Source organism: Mauremys mutica, chromosome 1 (assembly GCF_020497125.1).
Source record: "Mauremys mutica isolate MM-2020 ecotype Southern chromosome 1, ASM2049712v1, whole genome shotgun sequence".
Classification (NCBI taxonomy): domain Eukaryota; kingdom Metazoa; phylum Chordata; order Testudines; family Geoemydidae; genus Mauremys; species Mauremys mutica.
This window is the reverse complement of record NC_059072.1, coordinates 105,559,250-105,575,850: the sequence shown is the minus strand read 5'-3', so window position 1 is coordinate 105,575,850 and position 16,601 is coordinate 105,559,250. Positions and strand designations below refer to the sequence as shown.

The following is a 16,601-nucleotide window of genomic DNA, read 5'->3' as shown; positions in this document are numbered from 1 at the left end:
GGTGGGGAGGGGAGGTACCGCACGGCTCCCCGGGCCAGGGGGTGGGGAGCTGCCATGGGGGGGGCACCTCAGGGCAGGGGGGGAGCTGCCGCTGGGGGGGAGGCGCCTCAGGGCGGGGGGGGGGGCGGTGAGCCACTGCAGGGCTGGGGGGCGCAAGGTGGAAGTTTCGCCTAGGGCGTGAAACTTCCTTGCACCGGCCCTGCCTAGCTTATTAACCCACCTGTGGAGTTCCCCGTCTTCAGCTGAAACTGGCACAAGCTGCTGCCACAAAATTAACAGTTTTAAAAAACATACTGTAATAAAGTTATAAAAATATTGAAAGATGCTATATACACAAAAAGTTCAAGAGGAGGCCAGTGTCACTCACTAAGGACAGCCCAGTATGAATCACTCACAGCTTTATTCTCATCACCCCTTACTCAAAGTCAGAAAAAATATACTCTACCTACACATGAGGTATTATTCAAATTCAGCTTTAACTATGGAGGGGCAACATCTCCCCACAAGTATGTAATTGCATCATTTTAAACCATCACTGAGAGAGAGAGAGAGAGAGCGCAGCATTATTAACCTGACTAGAATACAAGGGGACAGCCCAAAAGTATTTTTAAGAAGCACCTCACTGCTAGTGAAAGTTGCTGATTTGACAGCCCTGGACACAGAAGTCCTATTTTATTCTAAAGGCAGAATAGTAGCAGCTATATGATCTTCTTCCACCCTCAAGTTAACGTGGCTCACCCCTGACACAGGTGTGGGGTCATACTGTGATGGGTTTTGGGGGGGACATGTGGTTGTAAATCATCTAGAACTAGACTGAGTCCACCAACTTCCCTGACATGAGCCAAACACCTCTTAAATAGTAACAATTTTCAATAGTTACTGACTTGGGAGCAGATGATAACTGGTAACCTAAAAAAGGAAGGACTCCATTAGCATGCCCTAGTTATCAAGTCACAGAAATGTATTTTTGAAAGAGGAATCTAGTTGTTTGAGTATATGGTGTAAATGCATTGTGACAAAATGAAAAAAAGTCATAAAAGCAACACCACACTTCAGTTATACCAAATGCCCACACTTTCCAGGTGTTTGGACATGCTTAGCCTTTGGTCTTCTGCCTCACAAATCAGCCAAGTTGTGTGGGTAGTCGGTATAACCACCCACACACCTTGTCATCTGCTAATGCTTACATAATGACTCACTGGGGGGTTGAGGGGGAGAGAAAGAACACTTGCTCTTCATGACACTTTCCATAGAGAAATTCTGATCAGAAATAGCAATGCTACAGGAAAATGTTTTTGTGACCCCTAGCTAATAAATGTTTGGAGGCCCAAGCAATGATAGGCAGCCTTAATTTTATTCTAAACAGCAAAACTCAAGAATCACTCCACTCCCCTGACAGTCAGGCAGCATTTCTGACCCTCTTTGGATAATCCTGAAGTCTGCACACACACCCCTCCTAATGCTCTCTATCTATTTGGAGGGTTATCGTAAACAAGATCATGGTTTCTTTTTTAGCGTAATCCAGATTGACTGGGGAAAATAAAAGCAACACAGACAATTATGGTGCTGCCCTCACCCTAATCCCTGACTCTGCAACATCATTCTGACAGCGTAACTCCCACAGCCTGCTGTCAGGGCACTCCATGCAAAGACTACATCAGAACCAACTGCCACAATATAGCACATTTCATGGACAAGCATACTAATATACCTAAACATACATATAAATGCATATATATAAAACACATATGCACACACACACACACTATTTCCTATAGCACCGTCTCTATATTTTAGCCCACTGAGTAAGAGTCTTTCTTGTGGAATCTCTCTCCCTCCCAAACCCACCACCACCTTCCTCAAAGCTGTCTGTCCGCTCCTGGAGACCACCAGAGCCAGCTCAGTGAACTACTGGGGGTCCCCGCATCTCAGCCTGAGCTCCCCCACTGGCCCATTCCTACCTGCTGGAGTGGTTCAAGCTACCAACTTGGTGCCTCCTCTCAGCTATTTCCAGAGCAGCAAGACTGCAGCCCTGAAGCCGGAGCTTGCAGCAGCCACCACGGAAACTTCCAAGGCTGGAGCCCTTTTCCTGCGGCTCCAGGAGTCCCCCCATCCCAACCCCCGGACTCCCGAGGCTGGTGCAAGGGGCGCGTGTCTGGGCTCGGGAGCCCCCTCCCCCGCCCTCCCCCGCCCTCACCCACCTGTAGGACACCTGCTTCCTGAAGGTTAAGTTCCTCAGCTTTTCTTCCAGGGACTCTTCCTTCTGGCCGGCGACTCCCATCTCCTCCTCGGCAGCGGCCGCCGCGCTCCTCGTGTCCCCACCGCCCTCGGCTCCTCGGCAGCAGCTGCCGCTGCCTGCAGCCCCCTTGTCCTCGCCGGCTGCCGACGGGGGGTTCATTGCGGGGCGGGAAGGACCGCAGCCCCCCGGGCCCTGAGCAGCAGGGAGCAGGCGCGGGGCCGGCGGCGGCTGCAGCCGCTGGGGTGGGGGGACAGAGCCAGGGACGGGACGGCTGCTGCAGCTGGAGCCGCTCGCGGAGGAGGCTGCAAATGGCAGCACCTTCCCGCAGCATCCATCGGCGGCTGCACTGCAGCGGGGCATTGTGGGAAACTCTCTGCCTCCCCCTCCTCCCGGGCCAATCAGCGCCCGCCTCCTCCTGCTGGGGCTCCTGCCGCGCCCTCCTAGGACGGGAGCAGCAGCAGCATCGCCTCCAGCCGGGCCAGGGGCCCGGGAGCGGGTGGGGGGACGCGGCTCGGGAGCCGCAAGGCGCTTCCTTGCACTAGGGCTGAGGGGAATGGGCCCGGGAGGCGTCAGGACAATATTACCGGGGGGGGCATTTTTTCAGGAGCCAGTGAGGGAAGAGGGGGAAATGGGAGGGGGAAGCTCTGGAGCGTTTGGAAAGGGAGGGGGAGATATTTGGGAGTTAGGGTCCCCTCTGAAGATTATAGGACGATGGGGGGGGTGGAGAAAGCAGGTGGGGGAGGGAGGTTCCTGCTGGAGTGTTTAGATGGGGGGAGGAAGAGGGGAGGGTCACGGCTACAGCAGCTGGTTAACTAGCTCTGCATGCGCGCACGCAGCCCCAACTCCTCCAGGAGATTTCTGACAGCTGCTTTGGGCACATTTCCTGCTGGAATGGCCTCTCACGTATCAATCACACTCGTTACAGGGGGAGAACTGGCACCCGTGTCATATTTTAAATGAAAAACCAATACGTAAAAACAGCCTTCCTCCCTTCCAAGGTGGTGGAGTTGTGAGGGCAGGGGAGGCATGGATTAGCAATGAATTAAATATGTTCTCCTGAAAAAAAGTTCTCCAGAGAACAGCTGATTTTTCTTTACCCTTTGGGCTACATTAAACTTCCTAGAGACATGTCCAGGCTTTCACTTTTATTTCTTCACAGGATCTTGACATATATTATATATATATATATATATATAAAAATTAAATAAATTTAAAAAGACATTACAATTAAATCTGATTTCTGCTTTGATTAAACTGAGTTTAATCTGTAAAAATTTAAAACCAGTGAGAAATTGTCCTGGTGGTGACCCTAGGATGCAGGGGTGGGAGAGCTGGAGAGGGAGGTACACAGGAGCTATTAATGCACCAGCACTAATGAGGGATCCAGTGAAATTTTACCAAGGTAGGGGAAAGGAAAGGAAATCTGAACAGATATGTAGGATGAAACAGTTAATAGGCATTTTCACAACTAAGGGGAACATAGTTGGGTTACACCGGCCCTGTCCCTATTAGGCGACCTAGGCAGTCGCCTAGGGCGCTAGCATTTGAGGTACGGCATTTCAGGTCCTTCGGCGGCGACCACAGCGGCAGGATCTTCGGCCACCCCAGTCATCGTCGGCATTTAGGCGGAGGGACCTGGGGTAGGGGGGCGCGGGGAGGGCCACCTGCAGCAAGTAAGGGGGGACGCAGCATGCAGCACACAGGGAAACCACTCCCCACCCCAGATCATCTCTGCTCTGCCTCCTCCCCTGAGCCGCCCTGCTCTGCTTCTCTCCTTCCCTGGCGCCGCAAGGCTGGGAGGCGGGAGAAGTGGAGCCGCGATGGCATGCTTGGGGAGGAGGGAGAGCAGAGGTGAGCTAGAGTGGGGAGCTGGGGTGTGGGGGCGCCTCAGGGCAAGGGGGGAGCTGCCACAGGGGTGGGTGTCTCAGGGCGGAGGGTGGTGGGGAGCTGCTGGGGGGGTGCCTTAGGGCAGGGGGGTGGGGAGCTGCCACAGGGCTTGGGGGGCAGGGGCAAGGTGGAAATTTCGCCTAGGGCGTGAAACATCCTTGCACCACCCTGGTTGGGGAAACTTAAACAGAAAAATATTAGTGAATTGACACAGTAAGTAAGTATGGCTTACATGGTTGCATATTAAATATGTGAAAAAGAGCAGACAATTCCAGAGACATCAGCCATCACTCCACATAAGCTCAGTAACATTTTTTCCATAAGCCACTGAAGAAACCTCAAGCCATAAGAGCAGCCTCGACTTCCCAGCCTGCAACAAATGGATTTAAAATATTAATATATTCTTCCATGTTAAAATAAAATATAGAGCTGCATGTGCCTCCTGGACAACTGCAAAAGCTTACTACTGTTCTCCTCATCCTTCCTCACCTCTCACCCAGTATTTTTCCATCTAAAATTTGGGCCCAGTCTTGTAAACACTGACATATGAGAATGCTCATGTGCATAAATGTACACATCATGAATAAGTGTGCGCAGGATTGGAACTTTAGCTTGCATATTCTTCAGACAGGGACCATGTCTTTCTATTTGTATTGTGAAGTGTCTAGCACACTCTTGGACACTGTACAAATAGTAACAAATCTGTCTGGTTTCTTCACGATGTTGATCCTTCCACAACTGTACCTGACAGATACCTTTGAGTACCTCCAGGATGCCCCCCTCATAATCTGCTCTTCATTCCGTCTCCTTTTCTTATAAACAAATATGATATTATTCAAGAGGAATGGTCCAAAACACTGTACCTTGCAAAAGCACTTGGACAATGACAATAGGATACTCACGACTAATCTTAGAGGCAAGTGGTCAGGCAATCAGGGTGGATCTCATGGTTCAGGTACACTAAATCCCTGTCCCCAATTATTTTGGGTGTGGGCATGTGGTTTTGTGTATTTTTTCCCCTTCTGGGAGACAAAGGCACCTCCGATCAGCTGGTCCCTGACAGAAGACCAGGGCCAGTGCCCCGTGTCAGAACAAGTGGGCCCACTTGAACCAATTAAAGCAGGCAAGGCTACACCTACGGTTATGAAGAGCTGTCAGAGGGAGGGAGTATTGGGATAGTCTGTGCCTGGGGGAACAGCAGAGTAAAGCTAATGCCTGTGGTGGGTCCCTAGAGGCTAGAGCAAGAGGGGAAGGTAGCCCTATGAAATACTAGGACAAAAGGTAAGCAAATTTTATTTGTTTCTCTTTGCACAGTAAACCTTCTTAAAAGGAGACCAGACTTGGCAGTGAGTATGTGCTCAGATGGGGAGATGCCCTGCCCTGTGGAAACCCCATTTTTGCCCTTCCTTCTGACCAAAAATTGTTGCATGTTCTTCCAACATAAACCAATGCTGCTCACAGCACTGGCCACAGAGAGATCCAAGAGGTTCTTCTGACATGCCCATCTCCCTGTACAGTATAGTATTCCCAGTGCTAGTCCAGAAAATAAGGGACTGAGGTTGGGCCCTGAACTCAGATCCCCATGTGGCAGAATATTGTATTGTCCCTGCACTTGCAGAAATAAAACCAGCGCTTAAAATAATATATTGCACCCTTGGAAAAAGGGATCAAACACACTCCTAGCAAGTCCTCTTTAGCTACATCTACACAATTAATTGGCCATGCAGCTTATGACACTTGCCTGCCTTAACCTTGTCTCATCTATTCCTAGAGTCATTAAAAATGCCTTCATGAGAGGTAGGTCAAGTGGCCAAGAGAATCAGATGCTGCCCTAATCCTCTCAGAGAGTGTTTGTTTATGCATTAATCTCTTCCAATTCCCCCCCCCCCCCCGCATGCAGTCTGTTGTTAGTACACTACTAAATCAAACACCTGGCTCCATCACAGAACCTATTAACAAACAAAATACCTCACCCTCTTTGTTCCCTGCCTCACCCTTTTGTTGGCCAGTCACAGTGTAAGAAAAAGTCACAACATGGGACTGTTTAAACACCTGGTATAATAGTGACAATAATATTAATTTAATACTGTAAAGATTGAAGGTGGGGCTTTGACGAAATCCCCGAGGAATATACCCAACAAGCACCTAGTTTTCAGTGTCCAGAATCCAGAGCCACACCAAGGCAATGTGACAAAAACAACAATGCCCCAAACAAACACAATCCCTACCCCACACACCCCAAAAACACATCCATAAGAAAGGAGGGACAGGATGAGCAATACTGTTATTCTAAAAAAAAAAAAAAATCAAAGGGAATACTTTAGGATCACTTGCTGTATAAAAATCACACTGTATGGTGGAGACTTTTGCAAGGCACTTGAGCTGAGGGGATCCTTAAAGGCCATTTAGAAGCTTCAGTTTGTGCTGACTGTGGCTGCCCACCTTGTAAGTAGGACAAACTGGTGAGAGCTTATTACCGCTAGAGAGTGTGCGCGCACGCACGCACACACACACTCCACTGCCTTGCACTTCATTTCTGCCTTACACTTGATAAAATTCAGTGTGCTTGTTACTCTCTACAAACCCATAATGCTATAGAGCCTAGTTACCCCAAAGACTCCTCTTGCAATGCTCCACCGTTACTCGGAATCAGAACAGTACAGCTAACTATCCTATGGGTATAATTGGAGGGGGTCAGGGCAGGACATTGCAGGGAATTAACCTCTGTACTAGGGCTTGGGGCAGTTTAGGGACAAAGGGGAGGCGACTTGCACTTTCCATATGCTGAGACTGCCAGGGGAAAGAATTGCCCCTGCCATCACTACATGTCTATACTATATTATGGGATCACCTATTTTTGCTATTGCTGCTGAAATTTGCATGACTAATTTGCAACATATGGTGCTAAATAAGCTTCCAATACGTTCCGCTTTATAGTAGCAATGAGGAGTGAATCTGAAGGCTAGTATGGTAAGGCCTTGCTCACACAATTACACCCAAAACATGTCAATGTTTAAAGAAACAGGAGAAACTTCCTGAAAATATCAGATTTATTCATAGATTTCTATGTAGACTTCATTCCCTGTGGCTAGACTAAACTGGAAGAGATCAGTACATAAGAATAGAACCTTACCAGGCTTTGACAACATCTGGGAGTTTTGTGCTGGCAAAAGGTGCTGGCTTCCAACAGCGGATATCACAGTTCACAGGTTGGCAGTGATACAGTGGCTCAGGCTTTGGGATAAAGGAAGTACCTTGCATCATTTTGCAGTGACTCCTCTGGCTGGTTTGGGAGCCTTGATGGGCTTCAGCAGGTGTTAAGTCCTCCTTTAAGCAGTAGGCTCATGGCTGCAATGCCTGGCTTGAAGAGCTGGCTGGATGGCATGAATGAAACAGGAAATGCTCAGACAGTATTACATTCATCCCTGTACACAGGGCCAGGAAAAAGCCTTTGCACTATTTAGTGTCATTGAAGTCTTATTCTGAAGGCTTCAATGGTGCATAGATTCTGTGCATGGGGGTAAATTTTAATAGGGGGGGGATAAGGGGGAAAGAGAGAGACAGAAAATCCTTTCCATTCTTCAGGTAAGAGTAATTTTTGAAGAGTTCTAATTGCACTCAACTTCTTCTTCCAACCTAAACCCAGGACACACTTACCTAGGCTAGCTTAGGTTTCCATTCTGCATGCTTGGTTCAGGCACACAACTCGTTCTATGGTCAAGCAACTTCTTCAGGGTAATAATGCTTGATATATATTGACCTGATCTAACATCAGTTCAGTACTCCATTAGACAGTAGTTTAGCTGCTGTGGTTATGGCTGCATTAGTCAGACAAGTGGACAGTCATGATGTGTCTCTTTGCTAAACTGTTGATTTTGTTGGTACAAACGCACTGAGAAAAAAAAGGAAGCAGCTGCTGACCATTTTTAAACATTGCCTTTAGAAAATGGAAGAGGTGCATCTCAATAAATTTGAAGTTATCCTACAAGGGTTTTTTTTTTTTTTTTTACTCTTTAAAAAAAGCCACATGACACATAAAAGCCAGAATTGAGACTTTTTTCCTTGTAAAGGAACACACAATTCCAATTTTGTAAAGAATAAAATGTGTATATAACTTGAGATCAATAAAAAATTTGCAACTTAAAAAAATTGAATTAACACACCTCTTTTTTAAACAAGTTGATGTCTCCCTGCAGTATTTGAAGCCCAAACAAAGCACTAAGAACCTGAGAACAAAACTGACTATAACCAGAGTGAAACTGACTTCATTAGTTTTCAAAGTCCTTGTTAAGAGGAATGCAAAACATAAACAAAGAGCATACTTAACAACAAATAAAGTGGACTTTTAAAGTGCAATAATTTCTAATAATACCTACTTTGTATATAGCGCTTTTCATCAGTAGAGCTCAGAACTTTGCAAAGGAGGTCATCATCATCATCGTCACCATTTTATAGATGGGGAAACTGATGCACAGAGATGTCATGGCTTTATCTCAAGGTCACCCAGAAGGCCAGTGGCAGAGCTGGCAGCAAACCCCAGTCTAGAGTCACAGTCCAGTGCTCTATCCAGTAGGCAACACTGCCTCTCTGAATACACTGAGTCATGGCAGGGATGCAGATGTGTTCACAATACATGAATTTTAAACACCCATTGTCTCTTTATTGTTTATTCATTTGCACTCAGATACACTGTGAAAAAACAGTGGCTGGTGAAGGTTCCATCTTTCTACTGCGAGTACAGTATCCATAAGAGGGGCAGATACTCAGTCAAATAATGTCATCAAACTGTCAGGGGCAGATTCCGATAACCTCTCTTACTGCCATCCATGGCCCTAAACATGGCAGAAAGTTTTACTCAATGTGAATAGAGGTATCAGGATCTGGCCCTGAGTAAAAATAGTAACTGATTTTCCAAAAGACAGTATGTACTGGAGGGTGACAAGGTGTGAACATGAAAGTCTCTTGGCCCAGCATTTACTTCTATGACGTGGCCATAATCGGTCACACCCTGATGATTTTCCGTTAAGATTTTTCTGCTCAATTTCATGCTTGTAAAATGTATCCTGGATTGATAGCTCTGGCATCTGATATTCTCTAGTCAGAGAACCAGGACTGCTGTGGCAGTCAGGGAAGGATGGTTGTTGCAACATGGTCTCAGTGGTGAAAGCAAAGGAGAATGAGTGGGATGCTTAGGACTCCCACAAGGACATGGCATATCCGCCTTCCCAGGGAAGGCACAAGATATTTACTTCAGATGCAGTGGCTGGTCAGGCAGGCATAAGCCCAAATTTCAGGTGGGTTCCTATACTCACCTTAGCTGCTCTCATTCCCTTTGGTTAAAGGCACTTCTGACAGAGGTCTTCAATCCCCGGCTGTAGCAGCCAGGCTGTTCAATGAAGTGCTTCCATGCTACTAGGAGCGTACACCTGTGTGCGCTACAATCTGGGGCAAGGGAGCAGCTGCTGCCACCCCATAGATGCTTAGTCTAGAAGAGCTAGTCTGCTGTACCATGAGATATGAACGGTATCGAAGACTGGAGGGGAAAGAAACGTACATCAAGCAACGTTACTTCTTCATTCAATCCAGTGGAGTACCCAATCCAAACAAGGATGGCCTCTTTCTTTTCCCAGTTCTTGCCACAGACTGCCTGCATGACCTTGGGCAGGTCATTTCATCTCTCTAGCCAAGATTTTCAGAAGTGTTTAGATATATTAGTTGCCAGACAGGACAGCTACAAGCTCCCGCCCCCTGAAAATCAGACTTTTAAGGTGTCAAGAAGGGTGTCCCAAAACAGAGCCATACAAAATCCAGTTATGTGTCTGCTTCTAGGATGTCCAGACAGCAAGTGTGAAAAATTGGGATGGGGGGGGGTAATAGGCTTCTATATAAGAAAAAGCCTCAAATATCATGACTGTCTCTATAAAATAGGAACATCTGGTCACCCTGTTTCCCATCTGTACAATGAGGGTTATAACATCCATTCTTCCACCTTTTATATGTCTTCCCTAGTTAAATAGTAATTCTTTGGGTACACAGCACGCGTATGTCCAGTACTCGGCACTGTGGGGCCCTGATCTTAGTTGAGAGTTAGTGTCATAAATAACATCAATGGCAAGACCGCCCCTGGAAATGTTAATTTCATATTTGAATGATGCATGTCTATTCCCAAGCTCCATGTATTGGCCATGTCACCATAGCGAGGCTCTCAGCTGGGAGAGGAGAAATGGAAACATTCTACTACAGTGTGATCCTCTCCCACTGAGAGAAATACTGATTGATTTGTACCAGGCTTCTGGCTGGATGCTGCTACTTGCCACAGGGCTCCCGCCTGAGGCCTTTTGGATGGGAAAGAATGTTCCTTAATCAGGTGAGAACAACATTTTAAAAACAAAATGGCAGCCTCCATTTGAAAATTGTGGTGGAAAACCACCACAGGAACAAAAGTGCATTTTCCTGGTACATATCATGTGTGTCAGAATAGACTTCAAGCTGGGGAGGACCCTTGGAAATAGGAGAAAGGCCAGAGATACATTGCCCATGTGCCCATGACCTTTATCTGCAATGTCATCTAGATTTTTTTCGAGGATGCTTTAGTCTTCGTCATAGATCAGGCAGTGGAGTTCTTGATCCATCCACCCACTCAAACACAGAATATGTCAAAGCCAAAGTATTAACCTGGATTTGGAGCATTCATCTCAGAGGCAATGGATATTCAAGGGCAGATAATCAGCTCTTGTAAATCAGGGCACATCAATGGAGCTCTGTCAACTTACACATGGTGAAGATCTGATCCCCAAAGTCAAGACAGTCAGTCAATATTACCAGAATGTAGACTTTTTAAAAATACATTATGAATTTTGTATTAACATAGCTAAGTTACATAATTCCATAAAATACTATTCATATTACAAAAATGTTACCATCCCACCTCCACCATGATTAACAAAAGCAATTCTCCAGTTTCAGCAATCTTGGTAAGAGAAAGGGGCAGACAGTTACTGTGAAACATATACACATATCACTGCTTTTAATCTTCTTCCAGTTTAGTGACATGTTAGATAATCAGGTTAATTAAAAAATAAAAATACATAAATAAAAAAGTCAGACATGGTCTCGTGCTTGCAAAATACAAGGAGACCAGATTTTAAATAAATGGGAAGACAAAGAAGCTATTTTTGCTTTTTTTTCTACATAAAATATTTATTTGCAAGAATGAAAAGGCATAACATACTTTAGTTTTTACTTAACTACATATATATAATCCTACAAAAGCATTTAGTTTTATTCCAATAATTGTTTGCTGAATTCTACAAGAAAACAATTTCTTTACACCAGGAGACATGTGTGAACAACCAAGTGGGAATGTATCCAGATGAGCAGTGCATGTATAGAAGTCATTACAAAAAGAGAGTAACCAACATGCACACGCACGGTTAAACATACATTTGGCGAAAGAACATAGACGTCAGCAAAGTGAAAGGAGGCTCTGTTACAGTTTACTGAGGGGTTTGGTGGATTTTGTTCTTGCACAGTCCCAAATAACTGCCATCTTTTTCACAATGGATAGTTGTGCTTAATATGCATATGGGCAAACCACAAACGTGTGTCATCTGTATTTGCGCACACACAGACAGAGAAAGAGTGTAATCGGAATGATACATGGATGTAACCTGCAAGGTGACATTGGTTTGGACGGCCCAAAACATCATTTCTGACCCTCCACAGGGAAGTATTTCATTTTAGAGGAGAGGACTCCAGATAATTTGTTCTCTGGAACACTCAGGGGGACTGGAATATACCTGCAATTTGAATTTATATGCCCAAGAAAATTCTTTGCAGTCATTTTTTATTGAGCCTAACGTGGTTAAGAGGCCGTGTTCATGGGAAAGGAGGATCCTTTAGCTCTTGTACCAGAAGATTAATTGTATTCCTTGAACTGTCACTCCCAGACTTCACGTCTTATGGCCTTCTAAGTTACTGCCCTAAAAAGAGTGGCTGAAGCTGTAATTTCATGAAACAAAAAAGTGACACCCAAAGGCTAATTAGGGTAAAGCCAGGTACATTTCCCTGTACTTATCCAGAGCTGTCTACATCGGGTTTGGTGTTCAGTCCAGGCTCTACTGACATACATCTTCATACACAGTAAGAGAGAACACTTACAGAATGTAACAGGACAGCTTTCGGATAGGTAATACCACTGCTAATCCCATTTGCACTGGGGTTCAGATAGAACTTTCTATTGAACCAAGTGGAATGTGTGCCAGCTGCTCAGATAAACGCATAAATGATGATGTATAGATGAATGAAAGCCTTTGTTTAGAGTGGCTTAGTATTTTAAGAAAACTCCTGCAAGTGTCTTTAAAATCACTCAATACACAGGGTATTGTTAACTATATCAATCGAGAAGATGGGATTCCATTACTTCAGCATCACTGTACCAGAATCGGCTATGGGCTGATACAAACACAGATATTTTAAAACAGAAGCCTGATTGTGACTCACCCACTTCTGCTCCTCTTTTCTGTCCTTACTCACCCCATTATATGTACAATAAAAGATCAGATTTATTTTACCCATGTTGCATGAGAAAGTGGAATCCACTGAAAAGGTCAGCCCCATTATTCTCCATGCACAGGGCTACAAAATTAAAACAGGTAAGGAAGGAGAGAAGGTAAGATGTGGGGGGGTTCGATCCATACAAACAAAGATTTTTCTTCTTGGCATGAAGAAATTTTCTCTTTGCTGCTGGAGTCCCTCCATCTCAGAATTACTCCACCCCCTTTGAGGTAATTTTGGAAATGCAGCTTTCCCTTACTCCATATCCTCACATTTTATTCTCTTTGAGGGGTGGGTTGGAAGTGGGCTGTAGGTCAGAGCAGAGACTGGTGGCAGTAACTAAACCAAAATACAGGCCCATTTCAGTCTCATGGGAGTTTCTTGCAAGACCCAAAGCAACATGGGCTTAGAAAATAGGAGGCAAAACCACATCTGTGCCTTAATAAAGAAAGGCAGATGTGTGTGATATGCATATGGAAAAACAAATTCCTGTCTCATGTCTAGGGTCTCTCTGAATACAATTTATCACTGAGGCAAGGCAGTTAATCTGGATCTCACCCACAATTTAAGACTGAATGTCCATGGTGCATCTGCTGGGTTTTAAGATTATTGGGTGTGCACATTGACTCACTGGCTGAACCTGTACACATTTATTGATGTATCTAATGCACTTCTGTGTGGCCAGTTTATCCCCACACTCCCAACAGTCATTTGGCCTTACCACTGATAAACAGTAAGGGCAGCTACAGTGCAAAGCTGCAGAGTTATTGAAGCAATATAGTAGTTAAACAAAGCACCTCTACAATATACTGCTTTATTCCCAATCACCAAAGCAATGACCTACTGTTTCACCTTCAAAATGCAAAACATTCCCTTTCTAATTAGTGCTTTGAGAATAAAATATTTTAGTCACAGAGCATAAAAATACTAACTATATTTCTATTTTTTGGGGGGAGGGGGTTGTACAATGGCCTGTTGGCACTAGCTAGAATCTAGAGCCCAAATACTCTGTGGCAATCCCTCTTGATGTTGCAATTAATATTACTCATTTTTTGACCTACACTGTAACTGTGTCTAGACAATGTCCACTGCTGAAAGTCAGTTTTTATAGGAGTTCCCCCCCCCAAAAAGGGGGGGGGTGGAGGGGACAGGCAGACAGAGTTAAATTTTAGTCTAAAAATATATTTTGATGCAGATAAAGCTATGGGATGTCACAGGGTAGCTGGTCCCTATGGACAGACTGAGCCCTGCTCCCCTGGATCAGAGCCAGAGAGTCCAATCCAGCCAATTAAAGAGGGCTGAGCTACACCTGGGCCTGTAAAAGGCTGCTAACTGGGCAGCTGGAGGGAGGATTGATTGAGACAAGCTGTGCCCTGGAGGAGGTAAAGTCACACCAGAGTGGAGCAAACTCCAGTGCTGGGGCCCCTGGCTGAGGGTGACAGCCCTGAGGCTGCTGCCCACAAGAGGGAGCAAAACTGGCCCGAACTGGGAACATGCAAGAAATCCCTGAGATGGGTGGAGCTGGAACCTGAAAGCAAGGACTGAGTTAAGCCTCTTTTTTCCGTTTGTTTACCTGGGTTTATTAAGAAAATAAACCTCCTTGAAAGAGACTGAGCATGGCTGCGCATACTTTGGAGCTGGGGAGAAGCCCGGCCCAGTGACAGGAGCCAGCGCCTCAGATAGTATAAAAGTCAGAGCTACTCCATGTAAATTGTGTAAATGGAAACTCTGCCAGCTGAGATCTGGCCTATGAACCTTGGTGTATTCAAATATTAGTCCGCACAGAACAAATAGTGAACATACTGAAACTGTAACATAGAGGTTGGTATGCTATTTATAGTTCTCTCTTCCTCCTCCCCTCCATGCTAACATGATTAGAACTGTCACATGGCCTGGACCTGATTTCCATAAATATATATTTATATTAAAAAAAATAATGCCCTACTTTCCGTCATAGCTTAACTTCCTAGACTCAAAAGACTGACAGCTCGGGGAATGTCTGAAGGTTATAGGGGACAACCAAAGTTTTACTGGTGTGGTAAAACATTGGTTTGGCAATGGGGTTCCATGTAGGCAGCTTTCAGGGTGTCTGTGCAGAGGACCAGCACAAAGGCTATATACTGTGTAAGTCCCTAGGCCCGGGACTGCTAAAGTGGGACTTAGATGATTTCTTGGGACTTAAGTGGTGCATGACTTGTGCTGACCCTATATCCAGGAGTGAATTTCACCCCAGAGTAAACAAGTGACCGATTGCTAGAAAAAGGACAAAGGGTACGTCCACACTACCCGCCGGATCGCGGGTAGCGATCGATCGATATATAGCGTCTCATCTAGACGCGATAAATCGATCCCCGAACGTGCTCCCGTCGACTCCGGACCTCCACCAGGGTGAGAGGCAGCAGCAGAGTCAACAGGGGAGCCGTGGCCATCGATCCCGTGCCGCGAGGACGGGAGGTAAGTCGAAATAAGATGTGTTGATTTCAGCTACGCTATTCCCGTAGCTGAAGTTGCGTATCTTACATCGACCCCTCCCCACAGTGTAGACCAGGCCTTACAGAAGAAACCTATTTCATTAGCATTAGACAGACACTGTCAGGTTCAATAGAAGTAGTTTATTTTAAAGGAATAATATTCCCCAGCAGTGACTTCAACCCAAATGTTGTGCTAGTTTAGGAGAGCCACAAAAAACAGCTAAAATTTCATTTTACACATCAAACATATTAGGGCTATAGAGAGAGGCTATTTTTATGGTCATAGGAACAAAGGAATTGCCGTACTCCATATTATCCATACATAGCTCAGACCATCTAATCCAGTAGCCTGACTCAGACAGCAGCCCATATTACTGAAGATGTAAAACCCCCATAAATGGTGTGGTGTATCCAAGCTGAGTGAATTGCGAAAAGCAAATGGTTTTAATGGTGATTAGCAATGATTTGGGGAAATTCTCTATTGTAATAGTGTAAATTATTATAAGGAACACAGGGACAGAATTCAATTTTTTTTTTAAATTAGTAATGTTAATAGTGTCTCTTTACTGGGAGCGAATGCACTCGTGCATTAAGTAGGGTAATGGGCACGAGAGATTAGACAGTTAAGCCTCCACCTACTCCACATTAACATTCCATACACAGCTATATAAATAATCCCCAAGAGAGAAATTTTGGGCCTGTTTTGCAGGAACGCTGAGCCCCCACAGTTTCACTCAAGGTCAAGGGGACCTGGGGATGCTTTGTAAACCAGGTCTTCTGTAAATTTGCTAATCCCTGACTCACGCCTACCTGATTGTACTTGGATGCCCTGAGATAGCCAATATGGTAAATCTAACAGGTTGTAAATTTTCCCCTTCCCTTTGGTGACCTCAGGTGGTTAAAATAATGCAGACACCACTTATGTCTCAGTTCAGACACTCCCCCACTCACACTCATCTTTTCCTTCCTCTTTCCATCGTGCAGTTATAATGTGGGTTCCCAAAGGGAGAGCTGTGTGACGGTTGTCAGGCTCTCTGGATTGCTGTAGTGAGCACAGAGAGAATTATCATGGCTGTTGTGGCTGACCCTTAATAAGAGGGAATATGCCTTACGGGTGGTACTGACCCACACTGACAAGAAAGGACTGACTGTGAATATGCTCACAATGGCATTTCTCTCTCATTGCCACCAATTTTTTTTTAAAGGCACTTGGACAGATGAATGGGGTTTGACCTTGAACAGGGGGTCAGCAACCTTTCAGAAGTGGTGTGCCGAGTCTTCATTTATTTACTCTAATTTAAGGTTTCACGTGCCAGTAATACATTTTAACGTTTTTAGAAGGTCTCTTTCTATGTCTATAATATATGACTAAACTATTGTTGTATGTAAAGTAAATAAGGTTTTTTAAATGTTTAAGCAGCTTCATTTAAAATTAAATTAAAATGCAG

The 16,601-nt window shown here is 45.2% G+C and overlaps 1 protein-coding gene across 1 annotated transcript in view; it reads right to left on the bottom strand.

The window, feature by feature from the left end:
- The window catches only part of DGKI (diacylglycerol kinase iota), a 293,207-nt gene extending 290,698 nt beyond the window's left edge, over positions 1-2,509 (bottom strand). Inside the window, exon 1 of the mRNA XM_045001907.1 lies at positions 2,202-2,509. Coding sequence (XP_044857842.1) covers positions 2,202-2,398 — 197 coding nt within the window. The 5' untranslated portion in view covers positions 2,399-2,509. The remainder of the gene's footprint in view (positions 1-2,201) is intronic.
- Positions 2,510-16,601: the final 14,092 nt, after the last annotated feature.